The sequence below is a fragment of the Bactrocera tryoni genome, chromosome 2, assembly GCF_016617805.1.
Source record: "Bactrocera tryoni isolate S06 chromosome 2, CSIRO_BtryS06_freeze2, whole genome shotgun sequence".
NCBI classification, from domain to species: Eukaryota; Metazoa; Arthropoda; class Insecta; order Diptera; family Tephritidae; genus Bactrocera; species Bactrocera tryoni.
The window spans coordinates 6,872,445-6,894,572 of NC_052500.1; the positions used below are offsets into that span (position 1 = coordinate 6,872,445).

Here is a 22,128-nt window from a genome sequence, read left to right on the forward strand (position 1 = left end):
ACCGTGTTCGATTCATCACTTCGCTGCTTGCTATGTTTCTCTTCACAATAAAGTACATTCAACTCAAGAGAGTTTGTGGAGGCAATTAAGAGATATAGTTTTAGTCTATATTGATTTTAATTTTGTTTCATTTATACCAGTTGACCGTTCGAATCTCCACTTTTCAAGTTTTTCCACATTGTATCGTTAAATTCAACCGAAGAGAGTGTGTGGAGGCAATAAAGTGGTTTACTTTCAGTCTACACTTGTTAATTTCATTTATACCAGTTGGTATAATACGAGTATATAGTATCAATATCTGATTATACCAGATTTCTTCATTTATAACAATAGATATAATTTCAGTATCTATCATCCATTTGTGATTATATCAATTTATTTTATTTATACCAGTTGCCTCTTCGATTCTCCACTTTCCAAGTTTTTCCAAATTGTTCAGTTTAATTAAATTTAAGAGTGTGTACATAGGCAATAAAATGGCATAATTTCAGTCTATATTGTTTACATTTTGTTATACCAATTCATTTAATTTATACCAGTTTGGTATAATTCCAGTATATTTCATCCATATTTGGATATTCCAATTTATTTTCTTTATATCGGTTGCTAGTTTCCAGCCTATATTTTTTTGTATTTCATTATACCAGATTTCTTCTTTTATATAAATTGATATAATTTCAGTATATATCATCCATATTTGATTATAACATTTATTTTCTTTATACCAGTCGATTCTCCACTTCCCAAGTTTTTCCAACTGGCAAGTAGCTAATGTAATCCAGACACTATATTGGTGGCAAATGAATAACTAGATGCTTGATTTTACTATGTATATAATTCTGGTATAACACATACTTAAAATACAAAAATTCTATATATTCTTTGAGTACCTTAAAGGACCTATTAGTTGGTTTTAATCATGCCAATTTCGTTGCTTCTAATAAGTATTAGAAATACACATATTAAACTGGCATTCCTTGAAAACTGGTATTGAACACAAACTCGAGTTTATTCGTCACTTTTGCGTTTAGTAAGAAAAGCTATTCTCAACCTTGAAACACCATTTTTGTTATCTTTGTTGGCATCTAAAATACAAAAAAATCGATGTAAGTCTAGAATCTATATCTCCTTACTTTCAATTTAAAAAATGAATCCTTAATTGTTTATTCGACAGCTATTTGTAAACATCAGTTCACAAGTCAAAAACAACTGATTCAAGCGTTGATTATACTCAGAACCAAAATACCTATATACATATATTGTATACGTATAATATTATAATGATAAGAAAGTACAAAAATTCACCGAGATTAAATGATAGCTATACCCAACTATATACCATATACGTATATACATTAATAATTCTTCGGAAGTAAGTGAGCAAACAGCTGATACGTTCTAAAAGGTTGAATCATTAAAGACATATTAACCATTCCACAAAAAGCATGTGCTTCGTTTGGCGCCATCGATTCACCACAGTTGTGATTGTTTTGTTTGAACTCTGCCTTCTTTGTAAAAAAAAAACATATTTTTGAAAACAACAACAAATTTTTGCACTTGAATTCAATAATCAGAGTCCATATGCATACCTCATTATAGTGGCTTTAACCGCTTGCTATTTTTTAGTGGTCCGTATACCAGTTTCATTGATTTATACCAGTTTCTTGCTCGATTCGCCATTTTTGAAACTTGTTGGGTCGTTTATTAAACTAGTATTTTTAATTTATACAAGCTGCTTGTTCTATTCGCCGTTCTTCGAACCTAGTGGCTCGGTTATTATACCAGTATATTTCATTTATACCAGTTGATTGTTCGATTTGCCCTTATTGAAACTTGACAGGTCGCTTATTACACTCATCTATTTCACTTATACCAGTTGATTGTTCGATTTGCCGCTCTTGAAATTTTACGGTTGGTTTATTATGCGAATTTTTTACATTTATACCAATTGATTATTTGACTTTCCGTTCTTTAAGCCTTGTGGTTCGTTTATTATACCAGTCTAATACATTTATACCAGCTGCATGTTCGATTCGCCCTTACTGAAATTTGACGGGTCGCTTACTACACCTACCTACTTCATTTATAGCAGATAATTTTTAGATTCGACGGTCTTGAAACCTGGCGGGTCATTTATTATACGGGTCTATATCATCTATACCATTTATTAGTTCGATTGCCCGTTTTCGAAAATTAGCGGCTCATTTATTATACCAGTATATTACATTTATACCAGTTGCATGTTCAATACGCCCTTATTTGAACTTAGCGGGTCGTAGACATTTATCACATATCCCAGAAAGAATACAATTTAGTTACTTTACTTTCTTTCCAATACCTCTCTACCATTCATCTCTTAGCATCGCTATCTGACGTTACCAAAGTTGACTCTCAAGGTTTCAATACCAACAACATAATACAAACACATTCAAACTGCTTTTAAAAAATACTTTATAAGTCGACTTCGGTCACCACAAATTTAACCCCCTTATTCTAGTACGCCTATGACTATCAACTACAACTGTGATGCTGCACATGAGAGTTCTGTCAGAGACAAAATTGGCTGCCATTCAAAATATTTTTCGCAAACACCACAAACAATTGCACTTAGTATAGGTATATATGTATATACATAGAAATAAAAATGAAAGAAAGTATTCTGTGTCAACTACTTGAAAGAGGAAATCCATTGCAATGACGGTACTTCGAATGCGCGGGAACTTTGGGGGGATTTTATGAAAATTACGAAAATAAAATTCTCTTTCTCGACCTCCGTTATATAAATCAGTAGCAAAGTGCTTGCGAGAAGTGTTAGGCGCTTTTTTCAACGCTTGGTCTTCGGCCACTTCTCTACACACTGCTGGCGCTGGCTCCGCGCTCGGGTTATTACTATTAAATATTATCATTTAACAAAGTGTTGTTATTGCGCGTACTGTTGCTGTTGTTGTTGGTGCTGCAGCAGCGTTAATGTGGCAAGCAAACAGCATCATACCGGCAGGCGAACGGCAACGTCAGACTCATTTTAATTGCTTTTAATTGAAAAACACAACAACAATTGCAAACAAACTAAAAAACAAGAGCAGCAAAGTCAATGAAATAAAAAGCAATAACAAAAATAATTTCAGCTGCAGCAGCGAGAACAACAGCAAGCCGTAGCAATGGCTGTCCGTAGCTGCCACCGCTGCGTACAATAGTCCATGCCAGTGCGCGCTCGAACGCGGCAACGAAGCAAATACACTGAAATCATGAAACAAAAAAAAAATTAAATAAAAAGTAAAAACTTACTAGAAAAGCAACAACAGCGGGCGCATCGTTTGGCAATGAGCCACCCAACTAATTGAGAGTGTCAGCTGTGTAGCGCCGCGACGCGCGCTCTTTACAGTCGCCTGGCAGTGCGCTGTGCGGTGGAATGAAGCGCAGTGAATTGGTTTTTAGCGCGTGACATTTCGAAAACGACCGAAGCGACAACCGCGACAACGAACAGCGACATAAACAAACCCAAATTTTTTAATTATCGCACGAACAACATATTGATCAGCTGTGTAACGCGAAAGTGACAAACAAAAAAACGAAAACGAAAACAAATTTAAGTACCAACGCGGAGAATAAAACGGCGGCGAAAGGCCCAGCGCGCGCGGCGACCTTAGGGCGCGCATTCACGTACGCAAGCGCGCGCGGCCGCCGTTCCTTGCAGCGGTCGGTGTGACAGCGCGGTTGTGACGCCCAGCAGCGATAAATAGTAGAGAAGAAGCGCTACGTAGCAGTCGCACAGCGTGAAGTGCTTTAACGCCGGGCGCGCGTAGTTAGCATAGCCGAATTTTTTTCCATAAACAGTCGCCGCAAGACAACAGCGCGCGTTGGTTCGATATCACAAAGTGTACTTAGTTTGAATAAATTGTAGTGAATTAAAGTTTTTTCTGTCTGCCGTGCTCCGTCAAATCGCCAATCATGAATATGTTTCGCATCAATAACAAGAACAACAACACAAGCGATGTTGGGCAACGCGATACGCGTCACTTGGAAGATCAACTGGTGGAATTGCGCCGCGAACTGCAATTAGTGCGTGAGGCGTTGCATCGCAAATCACTCAAATGCGCCATATTGCAGCAGGAGCTCGAGAAGAGTCAGTGCACGACATGCCATCAATTGCTGAGCATCGTCTCGACCGGCAGCGATACAACACAACCCGATGGTGAGCCTGAGGAGGACGATGATGCGTGCGCCTCGAGTAACGGTCACACAGATGTCATAACTAAACTGCAAGCCGAACTGCAGTTAAAGGACGCGCGCCTCGTAAAGAATCGTGATAAAATACGTTTTCTCTGCAGCAGCATAGCGCGCTTGCAACAGGAGTGCGCGAATAAAGATCAAACAGTGACGGAACTGCAAAATGAATTGGATAAATTTCGGCAGGTGGTGCGTCCGCTGACGCAAGTATTCCTGCAACACACCGCGGAGGGTATTGAAGCGGCAGCAGCAGTTGCGGCACATAGCGGCATGGAATCCACGCGCATGATTGCAACGGGCAGTGAGCCGCGCATAAAGCGGCAGGGCTACAGCGCGGAACCGCTCTCCGATCTAGTGGACGCGGATAGCGAGCTGATCAAGATACCCAAATCAGAGCTGTAAGCGCGGGGAAGGGTGGCACGCCAGCATAGAAAAGCGTACACAAATCAAAATTTGTATTTTTAAATATTCTTGTATATATGTATGCTTGTGTATAGCAGCTTTGCGCGTGCAAAGAATTCTGCCAACGCATCATTTGCTTTTATTAATATTTTTATTATTATTGTAAATTGTTATTTTTGCCTGCTTTGTTTACCACTTAAGCAGCATTTTTATTTATTTTTTTATACTCCGTATATTTATGAATTTTCTCTCTCTCTCCCTGATTTCTTGTAGATCACGTGAACTCATCAAATCAGCCATATTGGACAATGATTTCATGAAGAATTTAGATATAACCCAAATACGCGAAATTGTCGACTGCATGTATCCCGTTAAGTATGCGGCAAAGAGTCTCATCATCAAGGAAGGCGATGTCGGCAGCATTGTTTATGTCATGGAAGGTGAGTAAACCCTCAAGAGTGAATAATTGTTTAAAGCAAAATACATGAAGTGAAGCCAAAATAGCATTGTTGAATGACAAAAGTCACCAAGTGTAGCGCCGACAGTTTTTAAAACAATAAACACAACAAAAGTTGCTGCTCAATGCTAAGCGCTGCCTTAAAAAAATACTAGCCAAAAATTGAAATAAAAACAAGCGTTGCATGTTAAACACTGACTGCTTGTAGCTGCTCGTCGCGCACTCATAAAGTCGATCAGTGAGGCGCTTTGCTGCGCGCCGCCTAAATGTAGGCAAGATTTTTTGTGATGTGTGTTATATTCCACGATCGCACCGGGTGTATGAAGGCTAAAAGTTTTACAATTTAATTTGCTAGTGTTCTTTTTCATTTTCGGTTTAGATGGTTAAGGAAATTGTGCTGTTATACATTAAAATTGTCTAATAAGGAAAGAAATTGATGCAACCAGATAACCCAATTAACCTTTTAGAAGAATTTCTGAATACATAAAACTATGTATTTATATAAATTAAACATATACATGCATATGTAGGTTTATATGAATGCATATGCTATTAGAAGCAGGCTTAAGATATATATTTACATATATGCATACATATATAGAGTTGTGTTCATGAAAAAAGTAGCGCTCAGAGTCTTATATTTCTAAAATATTTTCTAAATACGGTCAAAGCAAGTCAGCAAGCGTGTTTAATTGGGTAAATAGATACCTAAAATTATAAAAACAAAATAATACCGTTACTTTGGATTTCACTACTTTTCTATAAAGTTAATAGGTGTTTTTAAGTTTTGTTTTCTTATACATTTTATTAGTGCGTAGCCGACAAATAGTGAATCTCAAATTGGCCTTTAAAACTGATGATACTTCTTAACCAGATTTTTCTTGTCGAAATTTGACTATTAAATTCTCCTAGAAAGAGCAAATGCACTTAAATTTCGTTTTTCTTTTATACACATAAATCATAGCAACGATTCCGATGAAAACGTTCCATTCAATTTAGTTTGGTTTAAACTTACCAAAGTTACAAACTTCTGTTGTTTACCACTGAAATCGAACAGAACGTGGGAATGTTAGATTAACAATATCTCTACTAATTGCAAATATTTCCGAATTAAGTGCTAAAGCACTCTCACTGCCTCATTGCAAAATTTGTTGCACGAACTCAGCCCCCGTTTTTCGATCCAAGCTGTGATCTATATTAATTGGCCCTTTGATTGTCATTGCTGTAAGGATCATAAGTTATATGTAATTGCCTTTTCGCACAGCCAAATTGAGTACATTAAGATTACAATTGAGAAAGCAGTTTTTGCTTTCACACAGCCGGCTACTCGATTAACTAAAGACACGATAAAGATCAGCTGTTCTTCATTCATTCTTCATTTTGTATTGATTACATTTTCTAATGATTATATTTCTTCAGCTGATTGCTATTTTATCAATGCACACAACCAAATTTACAGCCTAAACAACAACCCACGGAGTTAAACACGGCCAGATTTACATCCTGGACAACAACCCGCAGACTTGCACTGCAGTTTCAACTTGATCCGAATTCCATTAAGAATAAATGTACTATTATAAAATATTTTTTTGTCTGTGCTAAATTGATCTAAATTAGCGCTTTAAACGAGCAAAAACAGGTTAGTAGATCAATTAACTCCGGTGCGAAAAGGCTGTAAACTTGCTCCTTTTCCGGAAAACCTAGTTGATTTTAAACTGTGCCAGAGCCATTGTGTCAATTAAGTCAGTATATTCAATCACTTTCTTTTGTTTTCCATAGACATCGAAGTGATTTTAATAATATTTGCCGGAGAAAGAATCATTTTATTCTGAGAAGTTTTCATATGAAGTATTTTGTTTATAATCTAATTCATCCTCTCGACGGCTGCATCTATACCCCTCATTATATTCCTAACATGACTTTTTCGAAGGTTAGGTATATTGTTTATAATATAATCCCTCCTCTCGACGGCTGCATCTTCTTCTTTATTCTATTCTTAACATGGCTTTCTCCGAGGTTAGGTATGGTCCTCGATTGTCAGGCAGGCAACATTGTTTTAATTTTCAGACCTTTAGAAATTCAATCAATATTAAAATTTTAGTGTTATTTTGCTATAAGGCGACGAAGAAATTTTTGCAAAATCTTATTCCTCATTTCATTTGATTTTGATTTCTTAAGATTTCTCAAAAATTATAAAAATCCCAAAAATGCGTAATTCCCAAAATCATCAGTCGAATTTTATTGTTTTCGTTGATTTATTAATAGAATAAACTTACAAACAAATACTACAAAGATTTTGATCAGCACAATCATTTACTTAAAGATCACGTCTGAACTCAGGTTCGATGAAACACTGTCTAAAGTAATTGTTGATTAGCACTTTGAGATAAGAATATTGTCCCAATTTATTTATTGTCAATAGCGATTTAGTCAACAAACAGTAAGAACATACAGATGTTTATGTGCATATGTACATATGTACATATATATTGTATATACAAGTATATACATATACATATACATATATATTGTTGTACACCGGCGATTTTTTTCTAATAAATAAGTGACAATAGGAACGCGTCCGCTTGATAAAACCAAATTTTTCCAAAGTTATTTTTCTTTGCTTATCTGGAGATAAGAGTAGCATTATTCTCTGTAGCTATCTCAGTATATTCTTGCTACATATGTTATGAGGGCGTCATTTCCTAAGCACAGGAGTCTATTGAAGGGTTTGGAATCGTTGTTTCCTTTTTACTCTTAATTTTACGTGATTAATACAGCCCTGTTCTATGGATCTAGTTAAAAATTTTGGTTACGAATCGCAATTTATAATGATGCGACGGTCTTTTGCTATTTTTAAGGTGAGAAATGTTGTAAATTTTTACCTGGCTTTTTTACGATCAAGGAATATTATGGAAGACTTTCAATTTCCGTTTTCTGGAGCATTTTATATGGACTAAAGATTTAGCCTACTTCTTTCTTACAATCTATATTTTTTAAAATCTCGCTGCAATACCAAAACTCATCCTACCCGCAGTAACCTGAAAGAGTGTTTGTCTTGTCTTTTCCGAATGCCCAACGTAATTTTTTACCTTAAATTTTTATCTGTTAAAAAAATGCTTCCATAATTTTTGACCGTACTTCGACCTCATTAGGAAACACTAAAACAAATGGTGACCTTCTCAGGCAACAGTTTCATTTCATTTGCTAGAGTTTAATAAGAAGTCAATGCTTTGATATGTGGAGTAATGCTGGCCACTCTACTTCCACTCCATATGCTCTCGAACAGGTTTTTGAAGCGCTCCGCGCCGCTCTTGCAATGCACAGCAGCTGTTCCGTTGCCGACTATACCTTTTCTGCGCGGCGTACTCGCTCCATTGTTTGCAAACAGTTTACCTGCAGAGCGTTTGGTCATAAGCAGAGAGCGAGCGTTATACTTTTTTGTTTACACGCCATCGCCGCTTTGTTTTGTGTACGTCGTTGCCATGTGCAATGTGCGGCGTCGGCGGTGATCGCTGGAGCACGTTAGCATTTATTGAGCGCTCAATTATTTAGTTCGAAAATTTTTCGAAGTCATTATTATTACAGCTGAGTGAGTAGTCGAGGAGGTCCACAAGCAAAAAACATGCACATACGCGCTCACGTACATAGCATGATAGGATACAGCGCCGAGAGTGAGCGCGTCTGGACAGCCAAGCGTCTGTTTGCCGCCGTTCGGTTATCTGCCATAATATGTGCGCGGCACTAAACATTCGATTAGTGAACGCGAAGCGATTTTAAAGCGCGCGCGCTTCAAGTAACGCGCGTATAAGATCGCGAAGTTCGTTGATTTTTCTTCTTAATTTGTGCTCGAAATACTATACTATATATTGAGATAATATATATTATATATTTAATAGAATTAATTGGTTTTCATTACTTGCTGTGTGCGCAATGTGCGGTTTGTTTGTGATTTTATATTTTTTTAATGTGAAATAAAGTTGTTTATTTGTTTGTGTGGGTTTGGCCACATGTGCTGTGTATCGGCGGTGTATAGCTTTCTTGTTTTATAATATTTAATAACAGTGTGTACGAAAAAACTGAAATTCGCAGAAGTCAACGAACAAAAGGCAAAATATTTTGTGTATAAATAGAAAAAAAGTTAATAATAAAATTTAACTATTTAAAGTGGCTGTGGAGCAATAATGTGAAAGAAGTATAAAAATGTAGTCGCAGAGAGAAGACAAAAATATTAAAAAAAAATATTAAAAATAAAAAAACAGTGTAGATTAAGATTTCATCAAACTAATAAAAGCGACTTCGAAAAAAAACATAAATCAAGAGAGAGTTGCTAAATTGAATTTACTTTACTTATGTATATTTCTGCGTAAAGTTTGCGTTAAAATGAAGACGCTATGTTACTTGTCAATTTGCAAAAACAAATAGTGCAAATAATGTTTTTTTCTCAGTGAAATTTTTCCAAAAATATTCATTATACGATGGATTTATGACTCAACCGACGCTGCATAAATTATTTTCGTCAACATTGCAAACAAATTGTTAATGCAAATTATTAAGAAATCGAGTTGTTAATCATGCTTTTTGACACCAAATTCAACCATTAAATTGCTAATTTCATTGTTACTCAACTCTAAATGAAGTTGCAGTTGTTATTTATAGAAAGAAGATTCATAATAAATATTTATTCAGAGGGGCTACTAATTTATCCACCAATCTCTCTATTATAAATTAATGTAAACTTCTTAATTTTATTACATGGGTATGCTTATATCAGTGTATCGATCACCTGATTCTACACAGTACAGCAATCGGAAGACGCATGATGCCCTTGGATCTATATATCCAAATATAGACATATCCTAGCATTTATCAGAAAGAGGAGAAGGTACAATAGATCTCAGGTCGCCGTGCTAGTCTGTCTACCAGTAGCATCTAATGGCTCTAAACAGGGTGAAAATTATACCACAATAGAATATAGCTGCTTGACAAACTGACCGGTAACAATCAAGTTCTTGTATTGAAAACTTTTTTATTTGACAAGGTATTGTGTGTGCGTGGGGAGAGGTCGCTGGAGAAGAGGCGCAGTGAACTTTTTCAACGTTGGGTCGAAGCTAGCTGAGAAGGTTTTAGGGGGAGCATTCTGTAAGGAGCTCTCTGTCAATCTTAGTTTTAGGTTACTGACATACTGTAGTGTTCTCATTCAATAGTGTCTGCTATTAGACGATAGATGTACTGATACGAAGAGCAGCGTCTTTCAGGTTGGTGAGCGTTCATTCCGACAGCAGAATGGCAATACTAGCGCTGAGCTGGCTCAAAGATAGTCATGCAGTGTCTGTCCTCAATCGTTTGGGTGCTTGGTCACAGCGGAATCGTTGGAGACTGCAAAACCTATGAGCTAGATGGGGAGGGTACCCTTGAACTACTCACAACAGAATGGGAACGAGTTGGATCCCGATTGGCGACTTGAGTTCCAGCAGTAAACTAATGAAGCCCGCATGCGCTTAGCAGGCAGTTGACAACCAACCCCTGTGCGACTGCAAGATCCTTTTGTCCTACTTCGCCACAATCGTTCGAGTTCTTACTGGACTCTGTCAAATAGACAACTCTTTCGGTAAAGCTAAATATCTTGTCGGACGCTAGTAGTCAAAGTTGTAAGGAGGAGGGTGAGTTAGAAACATCCAGGCACTTTTTCTTCAATAATCTAGTTTTTGCAAGACTGAGGCTGAAACATCTCGGAGGTCTTACCTTTAGCGAAACAGAAGACATAACCCAAACTGAGATTAGCCGTCTTAACAAATTTGTGATGAGCTAAAGTACTTTGTCGACTTGTAAGAGTCTTATGATCCATTCTATGGAACTCAGCACGAAATACATCATAGATTGTTTTCCAAGCCACCGCTTCAACCTCCAAGCCAACTGTTCAGATCGAACCACTATATAGCATATAGCTGCCATACAAACTGACCGATCAAATTTAAGTTAAGATATATTTATAGCCTTATATGCTTTAAAAATACACCTGTGATTGGTATCTTCATTGCTTTTTTCTCTTTGTAATTTATTGCCTACCATTAGGTCAACATCGTGTCGATCCCACCTTATTTGAGTTTTACGAGTACTGCTGATGATTTTTTATGGCTCAATGATTATATTCAAATATGTATGTCTTTATAAATATAAAAATGTATGTACATATATATGTATGTATGTGTCCAATTATGTATGTATGTGAGTATATGTGCATTTATATATAGTTATAACTTCTCATATTCGTTACGCCTGCTGATTCATCTCATTTTTGTGTGTAGCATGTTTCCCGGAATTCGAAAAAATGCTAAATAAAGGCGAACAAGTTAAACTACACCCATGAATAAATACAAATTTGTATGAGTGCACATAATTGCAGTTGCATGCTGTTAGCGCAAGCGCCTAGCGCCCTGCCAAGCAATAAACGAGGGTAGCAACAAAACTGGAGCGCGATTGAAAATGCAAGTGCAATACAGCCACACACACATCTCGAAAGCAGCTAGTTTAAATGTTTGTAGGCACATATATTATGTACAACCCCACTTATGCATGTAGCTAACTGTAAATATTTTATATGGAGCAGGTCGCGTGCATTCGATGCGCTTTTCCGGCCATATGTTTCTTGTCATCTCATCGCGTCGCCTCCCTGTTTGCGGCGCCTTCTTTTTATTGCATCTTTTGCTTGTTATTATTTTCATTGTTGTTGTTGCGCCATGTAAATGATTCTTGGGAACAAGCCTCATGCGCACACCGGCAAAACGTACACATACCAGCTGCAGCTGCAAGGAGAAAAGTGAAAGTGCTCGTATAAGTAATCCCAAAAGCCGCACGAAGCAGCCGAACGGCCGGCTAGTCAACCAGAAGTAGTAGAAATTGACGTTGGCGGCTAGCGACTAGCGACTGGCACAAAATGCACTCCAATTTTCGTCCGCTATTTTTTCCAGCGCTGCTGCTTCTTCCCGCACTTAGTCATCATGCCGTCGAAATGCTTCGCGGCATGTTTCGTGCAACGATTCGCTTGCTCGTTCGATTCATCGAATCGCTTAGCTTCTCCGTGTTTTGCTTTATTGTTGGGTTGCGGTTTTTATAATCATTCAAGCATTTCGCATGTACTTACATACGTCCATACAAATATAAGCAAATATACGAGTCTCCATGGTCCATGTGGTAATCTTGGCAAGAATTCCGGTTTCTTCAGCGCTCAGCACACGCTTTTCGGTTTTTGCTACACACCACCATATACATATGCATTCGTGCTGTTGATTTCTATCAATTTCGGTTTTATTTTGCCTTTTCTTCCCCACACTTTCTGTATACGCTCTACGCCTCGTCATCTTTTCGTTGGCAGCAGCTGGTCGAATACCGATGACTGCCGCAGGCTGTTGCCGCTGTCAATCTTGCGGTCATTGGTCTGGATTCTTTGTTTTCATCTCATGTGGCAAGCAAGCGTACAAAAAAAAAAACACAAAACTCCAATGCGTCGACTGCGCACTGAGAAAGCATTTGAAAAGTGATTAAATCAATCACCTTTTTCCTCTGAATTTACAATTAAAATGTGAAAAACAAAAATGCTTCGATATGTGGCGAAAGACAAAGAGAAATGTGATTTCTATAATGTAGACTTAAATGCGCTATATAACCCAGCAAAGATTTGTCAGCTGTCATTTGTCATTTTTTATGGTCATAAATCTAGTTGAAAAGCAATGTACATATGTCTACAATAGGTTGAGTTAGTTTGAGTAGGAGTAACGCATAAGCCTAAAATCACAAAGAACACTTAATGATTTTATCTATCATCTGTTACTATCTGGGTTGTTAACGGGTTCAGAACTGTTACTCGACAAAATATAAATGTAGTCATTGCTTCTTTTTTGCGCCTAGAAGGGTTCTGCTTCAAGCAATTGCTTATTGTAACAATTTTGACGAAAACAAAAAGTCCGATACAGCTTGCAATAAAAGGTTGACTACGGTCCTTATACTCACGGAGCTGGTGTATTAGAGCGTCATCCTGTTTCTATCCTGACAACTACTCCGGTGCGACGTATTTTATGAGCGCCCGAATGCCTTCTAGCTATGTTACCAGCTCTCCTCTCTCATTTCTTTGTATTTCCCAATTAGTTTGCTTTCAAAAATTGCTGAGAGTATTCGTGGATTGTGGACAATCGTTGACGTTTAGATCTAATATGTTCCCTTTTGTTTAGATAACTTTGTAATCGTTGTTCTCCGACATTGTCTGACTTCGAGACAGTCGGGATTTAGACGGTATCAACTGTGATTTTGAGATCGAGTATTTTTTCTTTTGTCTCGTTAGATATTAAATTATCATTTGTCAGCTTAAAATATCTAATTTTAGTATGTTTTCTATTATAAATTCTATTGGCGAAAATTCACATCTTTTTCAAAGACCAAACCACCATTTGAGGAAACAAAACCAACTGCATACTTCTACGATCCATATTATTTCATATTTTTCTAATACAAAACCTCTAGATATGTCGAATGAGATATGAAACGTTTGACTGTTTCTATTTCAATGTTTCGACTTGAATACGTACGTACGATTTTTTAAGTTCATTAGTCAGGAAAATATTTATAAAAATAACCTATATAATAGCGAATCGTTTCTTCAAGCCACTATAATTTCTACGCTTCTCAGCATTTACTTTAGCTATTCGTAACTCTTTAACTATCTTGAGATCAACAACTACAAAAAATGAAATATAGACTACTTTATTCTTTGTAAGTACCATGGATTATCCATCGAAGTTGTTTCTCTCTCTTATAAACAATTTTTCATATCTCTCGCTGCTTCTCTGGTATATATAGTATACTAACTTTAATGCTTTTCAAATCTTATAATTTGCAAATCTTCCAGCCTTTCGATTGCAGCACTTTTTTCATTTACTCTCCAATTTCATTGAAATTGATTTGATTTTGCATATTATTTAATTTCTCTACATACATACGAGTATAATTGCTCTTTATTACATTTCTTTCCCTCTCAGCCGTAGTATAATCTTCACATCGATTGTGTGTAACGGCTTGCTGTAAACAACCTCCATTTACACCCGCTCTCTCTTCCCCCAACCAAATAGATTTTAACGAGGTCATCATCACGTAATCGTTAACAAAATTGTTCCGTTTTTCTTCTCCATTTGGTATTTCGTAAACACCGTGATTCGTCTTTGGTTTAGCCTCCTTTCCTTGAACTAATGATTCGTTTTATTATTTGTTGTTTTCCTTTCCATCTTTACTTCAACTTTTGATTTGTGGTTGATAAAGTATGTTGGAAGGTTTCGTAGTTGTGAGAAATTGGTGAAGTTGTTCCTCTTAATTGTTGGTGTATGTACATATATATTGAGTTGTTGTATCGCAATAAACTTAGAATTAATGGTATTTTAAACTTTAGTGTGGAGTTTTGGCAGTAGCTGTGTCTTGTCTTGCGCAAGCTTTAAGAGATCTATGTGTATGTACTTCGGTTGGCTTCTGTTGAGGATTTCATAATACTTGTTTTGTAGTATCGTAAAATCTTAATTGCTAGGCGATCGGTAGTAGGAACGCTCGAGATGAGAAGAAGATACAACGATTGATAATTAGAGGTGGTTAGGGTTAGAGCTGCTTGAAGGTTCAGGCGTTTTGCGTGAGAATTTTCTGTTAATATTTTTTTAGTAAGGTTTGAGAGCTATGATAGTAAAAAATTTGGGTTCTTCGTCTGAAAATTTTAAGGAATCCGAACGGAACGAGCAAAATTGTAGAGGTAGATTGATATTGGTTTATATTGTGGAATAAGGTATTTATGTATTTTTAGTTTTCTTATTAAAAAAAAAATTAACCGAGTTGTTTGTTCTTTTGCACTATATCCACATATGTTCATACTATAGCTATTAATATGATAAATATGCTTCTTCAGTTTTCTAAATCAGCAAATAATATAACAAATATGCTTGGCGTGCCAAAACTCCTTGCTATTTATTTTTAACTCTCAAACGATTACCCTTTCAATGACCATACTAGCAAATATTAGTATTCTCTACTCGCTCTAATACGCTACAGTGTCGAATGCGAAACACGTTACCCAAATTATTGTCTTAGATCCGCATTATACCCTCATTCATTGCTAAGTTTAAATACCGTTATTATTGCTTTCCGGCATTGCATGAGCCGTACAATTCTTCAATAAGCCAACCGAATGCTGTCAGTTCGGTTACCAGCGAAATTCTTGATGGTTTATGCTGTTGCTTGTGAAGTTGTTATTGTGAAGACTCGCTGCTTGGCCACCTACTTGCCAACAACAACGTATACGATGCAAAACCCATCGAGCAAATCTCCACCTCAGTGGTATGTAAAGTAATTTAAATGTTTGTATGTATGTATATATATATATACATATATATACATATGTATGTATACATATTGTATATGAGGGTGTATGTATTTGCTGTTAGCGCAAATTCTTTAAAATTACAATACCCTGAACCATGGTTTGCCACGGAGACGGACACCAAGATGGAAACATCGTGGACCCTAAAAAGCATATATACATCATCAGCGAGACGAGCTAAATCACGCAGTATTTCTTCAGTTTTTGAGATATCGATCTGTTGCTCATTTGTCAGAACACAACGCTACAATTTCCCAACAAACCGTTCAATTCGGACCACTATTGCTTATGGCTGCCATATAAGCTAAGCGATCAAAATCAAGTCCTAGTATGGAATACTTTTTCATTTGACGAAATATCTTCACGAAATTCGGCATGGACTATTATCTAAATCAGCGGTACAATATCCTAAGGAATTGTTCAGATCGGACTACCATAGCATATAGCTGTCATACAAACTTATCGATCAAAAGCAAGTCGTTGTATTAAAAACTCTTCTATTTTAAAAGATATCTGCACGAAATTTGGTACAGGGTATTGTCTTAAGAAACACTACAATCGCAGATTTTTTTTTTCAATTCGGGCCGTTTTAACATATAGCTGCCATATAAGCTAAGCGATCAAAATCAAGTGCTTGTATGGAAGACTTTTTTATTTAACAAGATATCGTCCCAAAAATTTTCATAAATGATTTCCCCATCTGCGAACAAATTAGGATATATCTGCCATATCAATTTATCGATCAAAAGTAAGATAAAGATCTTGTTCTATCATTTTATGCTATAAGAAATGTAGCTAAGAAAGGTATTATAGTATAGCGGCAGCTGAAGTTAACGTTTTTTGTCTTTGTTTTTCTTTTCTTTGCATTTTTTGCGCTTATAACTCTTTGTATTTACATATGTGCAAATGTGGGTATGTTTGACTGACTTGTTGACCTTGCGCTGCGTCGCTCAACTTTACTGAGCGTGGCTTAAAGAAAAAAAAACTTCCATACAAAAAAATGGAAATAAAAAAATGGCAAAAAAGCGGTTATACGAAAATAACTAAACGTAATCTTAAGCTTATACGCATACATATACATATGTATGTATGTGTGCATTGCATACAAAGTAACGACAGCAAAACTGTAATTGGCAACAACCACAATTACTGCTCGTAAATATCGTATGAACATATGTTTGTAGGTATTTGTGTGGCAGAGTCGACGATTTGGCGATTGATCGCGATTGAATGTACGTAAGCAAGTACATATATATACATGTGTACGTGTATTGCTGGCATATGTCGTGCACGGTGTTGATTTTTGGTGTTGTTGCCGCCGCGGTTATGGCTAAATGGCGTAACGACTAACCCACCAAAATGCAAGAAAAATTACGCACACACATGCATACACGCACAAATACCGGCACACCAACTATTGCATATTCGCCGCTTGCGATGGCCGACGACGCGCCTGCCAAGTCAAATGCCACAGCTGGGAAAAACCAACATTCGTGGCAAACAGTATTTGTCTTGCCACTAAAAAGCGGCTCAAAGTCAACGTAAATTACTTAAAAGTGCATAAAAATGCGAAGTTTTTCATGTTTCTTTTATTTTCCTTCGTGGCTTGTGTTGATTTTTAATTTATCTGTATCTATCTATGCTTTTTTATTGTTGTTATTATTGCCATCTGAGTTGTGTCTTGCAAAACCGCACGCGTGACAAAACCGAAATGCTATGTCACCAAGCCCGGTTTGGACACTTCACCACTGAAATGCTATATATGTATGTACATATGTATATATCTGTGTCTCAAACAACAAAATAATGATTTGTTGTATACCTATATCGAAATACGTGCGGAAAAGTACCGTAAAAATTATCCGTTGTTAAAATATCGCATATTTTATTAAAAGATTCGTGCATAGCCTTTTAATCGAAGCATCTTTCAAACCCCAAGAAGCGTAGGCTATGACAAGCATGTTTATAATATCGAAAAACGTTAACTTCGGCTGCACAGAAATTCAAATACCCTTCACAGATGCAAAGCAGTCTATATCGGACCACTGTAGCATATAGCTGCCATACAAACTTATCGATAAAGAGCAAGTCTTTGTATGGAAAACTTTTTTATTTGACTAGATATCTTCACGAAATTTGACATGGACAATTTTCCAACACAAAAGTACATTTTACGAACAATTTGTTCAAAACAGACCACTATAGCATATAGATGCATACAAACTTATCGATAAAAACTAGTAAATGTATGAAAAACTCTTTTATATGACAAGCCATCGTCACAAAATTTTGCACAAAATGTTGTCCAAAGCAACCGTACAATATCCTAACAAATTGTTGAGATCGGTCTACTATAGCATATATGTAGCTGCCATATAAACGTATCAATCAAAGTTAAGTCCTTGCATAGAAAACTTTTTTATTTGAAAAGATATCTTCACGAAATGCGGCATGGATTATTATGCAAAGTAACGGTACAATATCCGAAGAAATTCTTCAGATCGGATCAACATAACTTGTAGCTGTCATACAAATTTAACGATCAAAACCAAGTTCTTGTGCGGAAACATTTTTATTTCTGAAGAATATTATAGCTGCGATGCAACTGAAGTTAACGGGTTTTCTTACTTTTATTTTTATAAATCTTTTTTGTTTTACAATGCACATATTTAGGTCTGCTATTTACCTGCTTAGCAACTCGTAACTTTTGCCTCCTATTACAACATTATAAGCAAATAAACAAAAGCACGAACAACATTTGCAACAAAACGAGAGCACTTATCTATTGACCAAGTGTCACACGCCGCCAATAGAAAATCGAAATCGTTATTTATTGTTAATTGTTTCTTACCAATTGCCAAGATAGCCTAGGCACAAACGAACACAGTTGTGCATACATATGTATTATACAATATGCCTAAAAGCATACATATGTATACATATCTAAACATGCCAAACATGTCTCCACTGATGGGTTTTGATAAACACACGAACACATTCACACAAACAAACGCATTGTGGGCCAAGCACAGCGCCAGCCCGCCCGTCAACCAGTTATCATCGTCCAGCCATCTATTGACAAACCAATAATTTCCTCGGCTGCTTCGTTAGCAAAGTGCTTTCCTTGATTTCGTTGCTTTTTTATTTTTTCAATACTATTTTTAATTTTTTTTTACGTTTTGCTATCTTTCACCATTATCAGTGGTAGATATCGTCTATTGTGTTAACAAATTTCGCGTTGTTGTGTTTTGGTTTTCTTACTCCACAATTGAGTTGTTATTACTGCTATTTAGTTGCTGGTTGTTGTGTGCAAACATCCTTTTTCATAGATAAATATTCATAAATATATATGTATATACTCGTATTTGTCTTGTGCAACTGTATACGCGGTAAGAGCGACTCAAAGCAAATATTTTAACCGACTTGTAGTGAAACTTGTCGTGAAATTTTTCACAGTTGTCACATTAAATTGTAAATATACTAAATACATGCATAGATATGTACGTATTTACAAATGAGTGAATGACTTGTCAAGAGTTATATAGATATACATACATACATCTATATCAATAAATCATACTTGTTTCCTTTATTGAAATGTTTCCAAAATTTTGTAGAGTTGTTGTCTGAAAATATCCGACAAGCTCTCAAAAACAATTATTCACGCTCATTAAGCTAGATATATTGATATATTTGAGTTCAATGCTCAATCCACTTGATCTACTAGATTTTAAACATGAACGCGAGTACAAATGCCACGCCAAGCATTTTCATTTACCAAGACGCATTTTGGAATGGACACACTAAACAACTTAGAAGGGTTCGAGGCCCATCTAAAATCTCTGCCGTACTTTGGGTCGGACCCCTGCTTGAAATGCAACTCATTATTCAATTGACAAAGTGTCAGTTCTTCCCGTATTCGAGTTTTAAACACAACCACCACGACCACTGGCTACTTGGGGAGTGCCACTCCGCATGAGTAGGTAGGAGCGAACTAAAAGAGCTCCTACTCTCACTGGAACCAGAATTAAGTCTCCGGCTTCCTTCCTGTTCCGGACTTATGGCCAGGGGTTGGACCCCATACGCACATTATATGCACACACCATTCACACAAGAAGCTAATCTTAATTCTCAGTTAAACGCCTTCGCCACCTAAACAATTCAAGCACAAACTACCCCAACTGTTCGGCATTCCGACTAGTGGAGATTACGCTCTAGCATCTAAAAGTGCAACAGTTCAGCTAATCCTCATACCACCCAGATCTCTATTGTCCGAGTAAATCGGGACCTTGACCTATCTGATAGGTACCACTGATGCAAAAATTCATTCAAAAGCCCATTCCCCGTAAGCAGAAAACCCAGACTCAGACATAATCTAAGGTCCCCCTCAACAAACATAACGTCCCGAATGTACTCATAAGTCACTCGACCGTTAGGAGTCCCAACGGTGCTGCCATCAACATCTGACCATATCATCTAGAAGACTCCTGCTCCTTAGATATCCCTACTCTCCACATCATAGTCGGAAATCCAGTCATTCCGCAGCAATGACACACTCAAGCCCCTTCTTAACCTGAATACAACAGCAGGCTGTATGACAATCAGGTCAAGAAGGGGTCGTTGAAATGTACAGCCCCAAAAAGCAAGATGTCCAAATCAATTTATGTGATGTTTTTGACTCCGTTTTTAACAAACATTGGACGTCAGTGTGTTCTTACCTGCCTATTTAGCCACCTAACCCTCTACAGCAAGTGAGCTACTAATTTTCAAGTAATACATAGAATATTCTATCATTCAACCAAATTATCCTATAACGGAAACTTATCATGCATATGTATACGCCTTGGCTAAGCGTCAAGCTAACCTCATATTACCATCAAACCTAAAAAGTATTTATTATTATCTTCCTTTAGATAGTGAAGAAAGAGAAGAGCGAATATATTGTCGGCTGATGAACAAACTCATCTCGCATTGATTTATCAAGCTTCCTCTCAATGTGTATGATTTGAGCTAATCTTCAAAATGTATGATTAATTAAGACTATTCCAATCAGTAGACGATAATATTTTCTTAAAGTGAACGTCTGTTTCAATCTTGAATGTGAATGATATGCGTCTATTTTAATCTAATTTGTTCTATGCGGCCATAGAAAATAACTCAAAATTATATCACAAAGATATTATTTGGTTACGCTTTTCTTATTATTAATTAATCAATGCAATCAGTAACGCTAAGGCAAACAAACCAAGAAATCTCTACTTTTGTTTACTCCAATCAGCAAAGCTTAATTATTTAATACCCACCCAGTAAACTACGGTTCATTTATGAGAAATTTCCTGCAACAGCCGATAAGATCTCTTCACTTTAAGTTTTGTGCCTAAGTTAGTTCGATGAGTTAGGCGCTGGATACACGTGCCAGAGCACGGCTTAATTAAATCGTGATTTATTTATAAAACAAATTGCATATTTTGTTTTGATTGGCTTATAATTAACTTTCCTGTTATACGATTTCAAATTGGTATATAATTTTTTAATAAAAGCTTATATATTAATTTATATAAGGCTGTATGTAAGCACGTGATATTTTTGCTTCAATCGGTTGATTTGTTCATCCACTACAGTGATATGTGATTATAAGCTTACTCAAGTAGTTTTTGGCGAAATTGTAGGAGTTTATGTTACGCCCCTTGGTTTGGGAAATCTTATAAAGTTTATTTTTAATTTTTGTTTTAGTTTATTTTTCAGTTTCTTTGGTAGTTATGATTTGTGCAGTAATCAAAGCGTAGAAAAAGAGTAGCCTAATTTACTGATTCCTTACTTCCTTTCACTTTTGCTTTTGAATTTTTTTCTTGTGGGAACAGTTTTGAAATGTTGATTGCCATTTTTTTTAGGAGTTTGTTGTAATGAGATGATACCCAGCTATGAACTGGGTTTTTAAAATGCCTATAGATCATACTGCCTAACAGACAAACATCATCCTTAGAAACTAATTTATTCGAGGCTGTTTTGACCTTTTCATTGGGGGTTGTTGGGGGTGTTTGTTTACGTGGTTGGTACCAAATCCAGCGCACAATGCTGGGGTGGTAGGATTCGCCTTCTCGCTTCAGCTCGCCTTCAAACAGATATTTTTTAACCACCCAGAGGCTACTTTGTCTAAGACCGTAAGTCGTGAGCTGCTTGAGTTATATGTAAAGTATTCGTTTCTGGTCACTTCCAAGTGAATGGCTTTCCTCACTTGCGAGAACTTCTACTCATGGCTCCATGCTCCGACTATGATCCTCCGTATAGACTATGATCTTAGCCAAAAACGCTTTTATAACCATCTAAAATTGATCAGTCTTATAGCACCAACCTTTGGATATTTACACTAAAAATAGAAACATCTAGCACCTCTGTCAACACTAATTATATATGCATATGCATAAATTAGCTGATTAATATTTACTCCACAAATTTGTTACTAATTTAAAATGCATATGGCAGTAAAAGTAACATGCAATGCCATTAAAGTAGTTGCGCAGCTTTTCCCTGTCATTACCAACAAGATCACACACACTCATGCATATTTAAGCCGGTATGCTAATTTTATGGCGTCAGTGAGTTTACTTGCAAATTCAACGAACTTGCTAATGTT

The 22,128-nt window shown here is 36.6% G+C and overlaps 1 protein-coding gene across 7 annotated transcripts in view; it reads left to right on the forward strand.

Annotated features, from left to right (window-relative positions):
• Positions 1–22,128, forward strand: part of LOC120769801 (cGMP-dependent protein kinase, isozyme 2 forms cD4/T1/T3A/T3B) — a 134,347-nt gene that overhangs the window by 89,887 nt on the left and 22,332 nt on the right. For 6 of the 7 annotated variants that reach the window (XM_040096987.1, XM_040096988.1, XM_040096990.1 and 3 more), the window contains one exon: positions 4,903–5,069. In XM_040096987.1, the coding sequence (XP_039952921.1) occupies positions 4,903–5,069 (167 nt within the window). Of the gene's footprint in view, positions 1–3,749; positions 4,626–4,902; positions 5,070–22,128 lie in introns of those variants that run through there. The other variant, XM_040096995.1, reaches the window with a different exon arrangement.